General features: G+C 32.9%; 2 protein-coding genes across 2 annotated transcripts; both read left to right on the top strand.

Moving 5' to 3' along the window:
- Positions 1-244: 244 nt before the first annotated feature.
- Positions 245-2,211, top strand: LOC105959917 (PLAC8 family protein). The gene is made up of 4 exons (XM_012984078.2): positions 245-304; positions 770-972; positions 1,355-1,581; positions 1,764-2,211. The coding sequence occupies exons 2-4, from the start codon at positions 801-803 to the stop codon at positions 1,932-1,934; spliced, it is 570 nt and encodes a 189-aa protein (XP_012839532.2). The 5' UTR covers positions 245-304; positions 770-800; the 3' UTR covers positions 1,935-2,211.
- A 410-nt stretch (positions 2,212-2,621) lies between these two features.
- Positions 2,622-4,328, top strand: LOC105959916 (Heavy metal transport/detoxification superfamily protein). Its single transcript, XM_012984077.2, has 3 exons — positions 2,622-2,851; positions 2,964-3,039; positions 3,836-4,328. Exons 1-3 carry the CDS (start codon positions 2,801-2,803, stop codon positions 4,153-4,155), a joined length of 447 nt encoding a protein of 148 aa, XP_012839531.2. The 5' UTR covers positions 2,622-2,800; the 3' UTR covers positions 4,156-4,328.
- Positions 4,329-7,443: the final 3,115 nt, after the last annotated feature.

Genomic DNA, 7,443 nt, shown 5'->3' with positions numbered 1-7,443 from the left:
AAATCAATAAGTATTTTCACGTTTGAAATGCTATCCCCTGCATCGCACGGGAAAAATGCTAGTTCTTATATAAAGTAAGGGACATTTCAGACATTTCCGAGTAGGCAGTGAGCTAACTATAAGCAAAATTTAAAAGGAGAATTTAAAGAGAAAGTCGGGTGTACATAAAAGCACTTTTTTCGACTTTTCGACTTTTCTGTTGACATGTATATATATTTACGCGCTTCTGCTTTAGCTCATGTAATCCAATCAACCTGTCGACAATTTCTCTGCCGTTCTCTCTCTCTCTCTCTCTCTCTAAAAGGTCGGTACTCGGTACTTTCCCTTCTCGATGTTTAGTGATTTACTGTTATTTGATTCATGAATCTTGGCGCAATTTTGCTTTCATTAGTTGCGTAATTCGCGAAATTTCAAATGTTTATTTACATTTAATTTAATTTGGGGGTTTTGAATTGGAATTGGGGGAAAATGTTGTCGGTTTCTTCAAATTCATGTTTCCCTCTAGTTTTTAATCATAGCTGCAGTGCATTTAATATTGTGATTACATCGAATTATGGGAATTTCTGCAGCTATGATGTTTTTGTTTCTGTAATTAGGGTTCATAGTACATTGATATTTATTCATCAAAATTATTTAAATGTACTTGAAATTTTGAATGTGTTTGGTATACAATGTTTTAAAGAAAAGGATTTTAGTAATCAAGAAAGTGTGAAATATTTTTCGGAAACGAGTTTTTGTTTGATGATTATCTATGGTGGGCTTGCTGCAGATTTTCTGGTCAACTACTCGAAGAAAGTCAAATGGTGGGCCAGACCACGTATGTGCCGCCGCCTTATGTCCCGTTAGGACAATTGGATGCCGAAGAGGATTTAGTGGGGCCCGCGGATTCAATACCTGCAAAACGGAACAACGATAATGGCTCAGGGCAGTGGTCTTCGGGAATCTGTGCTTGTTTTGATGATATGCAGAGCTGTACGCTACTTTTACGCTTTGTGATCTTGATTTTGTCAGAAGCAATAAAAGTGAATGAAAGGTGCCCGTTTTTTTGAGTAGTTGCAAGAAACGATAAGATGAAAAAAAAGCCTTTTTTTTTCCGTTTAGACTCCATCTTAGGAATTCGTAAGTAAACGGAATTAACAAGCGATTGATTTTTTGTGCTATACACATTTTACTCGATCTTCTGTGGGGCCTTTTTTCGTTTTCTTTTATGTAAATGGTTGATGATGCATATCGCATTATGTTTTCTCGAGTGAAGTACGTCAATTAAGTAATCTACTCTAATTAATTAGGCGTTGGATGGTGCGTTTTATTTAGGTTATTTCCTAACTAATCGATAATGTTCTTTTCTGCTCAGGTTACGTTGGACTATTTTGCCCATGCTATCTTTTCGGGAAAAATGCCGAGTTTTTGGGGTCCGGAAATTTAATGGGACCCTGTTCGATGCATATCGTTATGTGGGCCGTTGTTAATACTTTTTGCTGCGTGTTGACCGACGGCTTTATGTTGGGTATGCCTGGTTGCTTCGTCGCATGCTATGCTTGTGGCTACCGAAGGGCATTAAGGTCAAAATACAATCTGCAGGTATAATTTTTTTTCCGCTTGTTCTATATTCATGCTCGTGTTTTTCCGCTTGGTCAAAATACAATCTGCAGGTCAAAAATAAGCTTAAACAATGTTTGGTTGCAGACTTTTTTTTTTTGTGCTATAAGATTATATTTTTATAATTATGATTTGGTCCTTAATTACGGGATTTTTAAATGTAGGAAGCACCGTGTGGAGATTTCGTCACACATTTCTTCTGCCATTTATGTGCCGTATGTCAAGAATATAGAGAAATTCGTGAAAGGTCTCGAGACTCGAATTTTACGAGCCTTGATTTGGTGGAAGTGACGCCCCCTACTGTTCAGACAATGGAATCGCCTTCTGCTAAATAAACCTCCGTATTTTTCCCACGAAACTATTCACCTTGTATTGTATGCTACGATGCTCTGTTCTAATACGCGACGTCCGATTTATTTTGATTTTGTACCGTCTTCGATTATTACCAATCTTTTTGTTATCCAGTTGCTGCCATTTGTGTGGAAGAGTATATATTCTGTGATGCTATTCTCACTTGGGAGTGGTGGGTTGAGCTTTTAGAATATTTTTTGTGTTATAATTTCGACGCTTCGTTTTTTGATTTATTTCGCATTTACGGGAAAGTTTCGTTTATTGAGAGCAAAATCAACGTTAATTGGGTGTTGGGAATATCCTTTTGTTCTCCTTATCTTAAAAACTTGACGAGGACAATGAAGTTTTCTGTGAATAAAATCGATACTTGATGAATTGGAATTGTCGAAAATTCCTGCAATGTGATATATCGAGTATTATACGAAAAATAAATAAATACATATATATTCATATATACACATGCATTAAAAGGTGCAAATGCAATATTGTGCGGTTGTCACACAATATGGGAAAATTACATGAGTTGATATATATATATATATATATATATATATATATATATATATATATATATATATAGATTAGATCAGCATATCTAATACAGGTCAAGTTGTCTGGTATATTTGTAGCAGCTGATAGAGATGTACTATTCCCGTATATATCTATAGACTTGTCTTCGAACGATAAAAAAAATCGACCAACTTGTGTGATTGATTCTTTCGATTTTATTGTCGATTTTCCCTTTATATTTCCTACTCTTTATCCAATATATATGTACATCAATATATCACACAGCTTATATGTACACGTTAAATGTTTTTGAGGTCTCGTAAGTAAGCGTGACAAAAAAATGTTTGGTGGTTGTTTCAAGCTGCAGGCTCCGATATCCAACGCTTTGTCCGTAAGTAACTCTTTTTTCTCACACATCCCTTGTTTTTTTTTTTCTTTTTTAAATCTTCGAAGTTCTAAATATTTAAATATAATATCGATTTAATGGAGTTTTGGATGCATAGATTGTGGAGCTTTTGGTTCGTATGGATTGCGAAGGATGCGAGAAAACGATAAGAAGAGCCATCTCTAAATTGGAGGGCAAGTTTTTTTGCATGCCACTATTTGTTTGTTAATTCAATTAAATTTGATCAATATTAATTTTGCTTTTGAATATATAATTGTTTCTCTCAAAACAGTTTCACTTGTTTGATGAGAAAAGTTGTATGTATTGATTCTTGAACCTCAGACAAGAAAATCTTGTGTTTGTAGATGTAGGAACCAGGGTGGTCAAAACACACACACACACACACACACACACACACACACACACACACACACACACACATTATATATATGTATTATGTATGTTTATCTTAATTTTATAAAGGGTCATAGTCTTTAGATAACAAGAATAAGAAACCAAGAATAAAAATCTGCAGAATCTTTAAGGAATAGTGGTAATAACCGAGCATTTTAAAATAAAGCATAGGTTGCTATTTTACGTGATCAATAATTTTTTTTTAATAACCATTTTTTTGTGATCGAATCGATCTTTTGTCTAGTTTTATTATTTTATAATCGGTCACAAATCCGTCGGTACGTAATTCAATCACTCATCGTAGCTATCACAAAATCTTGTCAGTTATAATGAATAAAAGTAGCAAATAAGTTCATTATCAAACACTTTAAAAATTAATTATAAAAATAAAAGATATAACAGCTTATCAGCTCTTAAAACATCTTATCAGACGTAAAAGGTTATCATGTGTTTAAAATAGACTTAGCCAAACGGGCCCTAAAACCTTATTTCTTTTGATAGTAAAACCTATATATATAGTTCATTGATATATATATATATATGTGTGTGTATGTATATATGTATGTATACATGCAGGTGTGGATAGCTTAGACATAGATATGGAGAAGCAAAAGGTGACAGTGAGAGGGTATGTGGACAAAAGGAGTGTCCTAAAAATGGTGAGAAGAAGCGGTAAAACGGCGGAGTTTTGGCCATTCCCTTATGATTCCGAGTATTATTCCTATGCTTCTCGATATTTGGACGAATCCAATTTCAACTCAACGTACAACTACTACACCCATGGGTACAACGAAACCACGCACGGCTATTTCCCCGACCTTCCCTACGAAACGATCGATGACCGGATTACGTATCGTTTTAGCGAGGATAATGTTCATGCATGCACTATTATGTGATGACCTCTCTTTGTTTATATATTTAAATATTTTTTTAGGGTGCAAAAATAATTATATTTGAATAACTAGACTTTCATTTATGTGTCTATTATGGTTTGGTAGTATTTGAATGAAAAATGTAAGAAGAAACTCAATTTAACTTGTGATTGTTGAGTGTATTGGTGGAAATTGGAACGGAGTTTTTGAATGCCGTTGGTTTCGATTCGAATTTTTTTTATTTTGGAGCAGTATTTTTTTCAATCTGAATTCATGAAGTTTTGATTTCTAATCCAATTTCATTTTAAAAAAAATCAATTCTTCTCCGCAATATATTTTTATAGTAGGAATATAATTGTCTATTTTGTACCATAAATGACTTTAAAAAATGGAAATTTTTGATCCAAAATTCCTCTAATTTCGATAAAAAAAAAATTCCAATTTTGCAAAAAGGTTTTTCATTCCAATTTTTAAATTTTTTATCTTTTATTTTTCCAATTCTTATTTCTTGGAGCGGAATTATAATTAGTTTTGCACTTGGAATCAGATTTGTAAATGAGTAGAGCATGCTCATGAGCTCAGTGAGCCAGCTCGACAAAAGCTCGAAGTCGAACTTAAGTTTACGAGCTCGAGCTTTCTGACGAGTTGAGTCCGAGTTCATTATTTGTATTTCATGAGCTCGCGTATTCGAGCTCGAGCTCACCAAAATAGCCAAGCCTGGTGTTGGGGTTAAATATCTAACACACAAGTGCATGTATCGCAAACAAGTAGTAAAGGTGGACTTGTGAGAGTCGGATGCCGATCCCAAAGGGAATATTCGAATTATCTAATCCTAAGTACCAAATTCTAACAATTATGATTTTTATCCAGCCTACGCAAGGTTTTCAAATTTAATCAACTAAATAATTAAACTAATTATAAATGCAAATAATCACGAGAATATATCAATAAAAACGGATCTAGGATTTTATCTTCCCCCTATGCGGTAATTCGATACCCAATTAAACCTCTATCATGCAAGTTACGATTCCTGATTATTAACCCGAGACACTAAATTACTCATAACCCGCTGCCGCGTGTATTATGAGTCTATTATTCATAAACGATTCACTATATGTCTATGCAAACCAAGTAAGAATAAAGCATTAAATAACAAGTCTCGTAAACGGCTACCTAAGGTATTATCTGTATGTCTACGATAATACATGCAATTGACACACTCATCTGGTGAAAACTACTCGAAGGCTCTTCTATCCTTGTTCTAATTATTAAAACGACATGTCAATCAATTCTAACAATAACATATAGCAACATAAATTAGCTACGTACGTTTATGCGCTAAATAAGATCAAATAGAAGAAATATCATGGAATTTAAACTTGCATAATATTAGAAAAATAAGTTCGAATCACCACATATGGTTCCAATAAAATACTAGATTAAAAGCTTAGCTACTCATGTTCGCTAAGAAAAACATTATAAAAATATTAAAAATAAATAGATTAAGAAAAGGTAGATGAAAGAAGAATTGTGATGAAGATTTGTCAATTCTCCGTCTTCGATTCTCCGTTCTCTCGCTCCTCTTCCTCCAAGATTGTGTATAAAAGTCCCGTGATTCGTGCTTGGTCTTTGCCCTTTTATAGATGTCTCAACTTGGTAGAAGATTTAGGTTTCCTTGTGTGATTAAAAGTTCAAAATTACTTCCAGCGTGTTTTCACACGGTCGCGCGAGAATCAGTGCAATTCTCACACGGCCGCGCAAGAATCGCCGAAACCTTCTGCCCAAATTCTGCAGTTGGCGCGGCCGCGCCAAAAATAAGCTAAATTTGGCACGGCCGCACCGGGCCAATTTTCAGCATATTTTTGTTTTCTTCCGTTTTTGCCCGTTTTTGATCTTTTTTGGCTTGTTTCATCCTTGTAACAGCCAAATCGTCAAGTTGTACCTAAAATACAATAAACCACTCATTAAGCACCATTAAATCAATAAAAGTATACAAAAATACTCGTACGAAAATATACATTGAATGTAAAAATATACACTCAACACCCGGCTCTTTTGAATCCCTACTTGGAAGTGTGTTAATTCCAATTTATATTTTGGGCCATAACATATATTATGGGTATGATTACGAAACTTGGCTAGTTTTATCAATTCAAGGAAATGGGCCTATGTGCTAGTGACAAAAGTATGGGCTAGGCCCAAAACAAGAAGGAAATTATTATATACGTATATTAATTATGTATAGTTCATTTGATTTATAATTGAGTTTTAAATGTCATTGGATAATTAATTAAAAAAATAAGATTAAAATTCAATTAGATAATTAATTTTGGCCGATTACTTAAAATTTACTCTTATCAATCGATTGTTGTCGTTGAAATAAAACCAATGTTGAATGACCACATCAGCTAAAAGTTTAAGTTATTAGTGAAATGTATTATTTAATATTAATATCTTCAATAATCTTTAATGGTTCTCCTTAGATTATTGGTTCTCCTGTTGATGAATGATTATGTTTTGCAATTTGATTTGATTAATTATTATTTTTTGCCATTGTAACAACAAAAATTAAAGTGGGACAAAGAAAAAACAATAGGAACAATGATTTATTGGTTAAAAGTTTGGAAATAGCTTTTGTAGAATTCAAATAAAGCTGCGGATTTTTACTATAATTATACAAAAGTTTGAAGGCCACATTCTATGACTTATGAGTTATGCCGATCACTTTTGTGTTATCGATCATGTGACTAAAATTTTAATTCGTGTGAGAATTTTAATTTATTATTATTCTATTTCGTAGTGTAGTCCAAAAAAGTTGACATTATTGAAATAATAAATTATTAAATAATTAAGATTATTTTAGTTTTTTTATGTGAGTGTACTAAAATCAAACGGTATTTATTGGATTTCTTATACTTGTGCAAAAGTGAAAACAAACTATTATTAAGGAGCGGAGGGAGTATTTCTTGGATTCCCCCAAATTATAAATGTATCGTACATATATGTTCATTTATATTTTACACACATTTATACATACATGTGTGCGCTTGTTTGTAGAATAAAAATTGAAAAATGAATCGATATATTTCATTATGTGTAACATATATGAATTGAGTAATTAACTATTAATTGTAGAGAAAACACATTAAATTAATGACAATAAAATTTTATTTGTTCCTCTTTCCATATTGCATTATGATATATGAAAAAACTCCACATGATTTTCACCGACAGATATATTCTTTTAAGCCCACAAAATTTTAAAAATATATATATAATGGACACATCATTATTTCAATAGGATTTCTCAAC

Source organism: Erythranthe guttata, chromosome 10, assembly GCF_056151865.1.
Source record: "Erythranthe guttata isolate IM_541 chromosome 10, IM_541, whole genome shotgun sequence".
Lineage (NCBI taxonomy): Eukaryota > Viridiplantae > Streptophyta > Magnoliopsida > Lamiales > Phrymaceae > Erythranthe > Erythranthe guttata.
The sequence above is the reverse complement of the archived record's forward strand: the minus strand, read 5'-3'. Positions and strand labels throughout refer to the sequence as shown.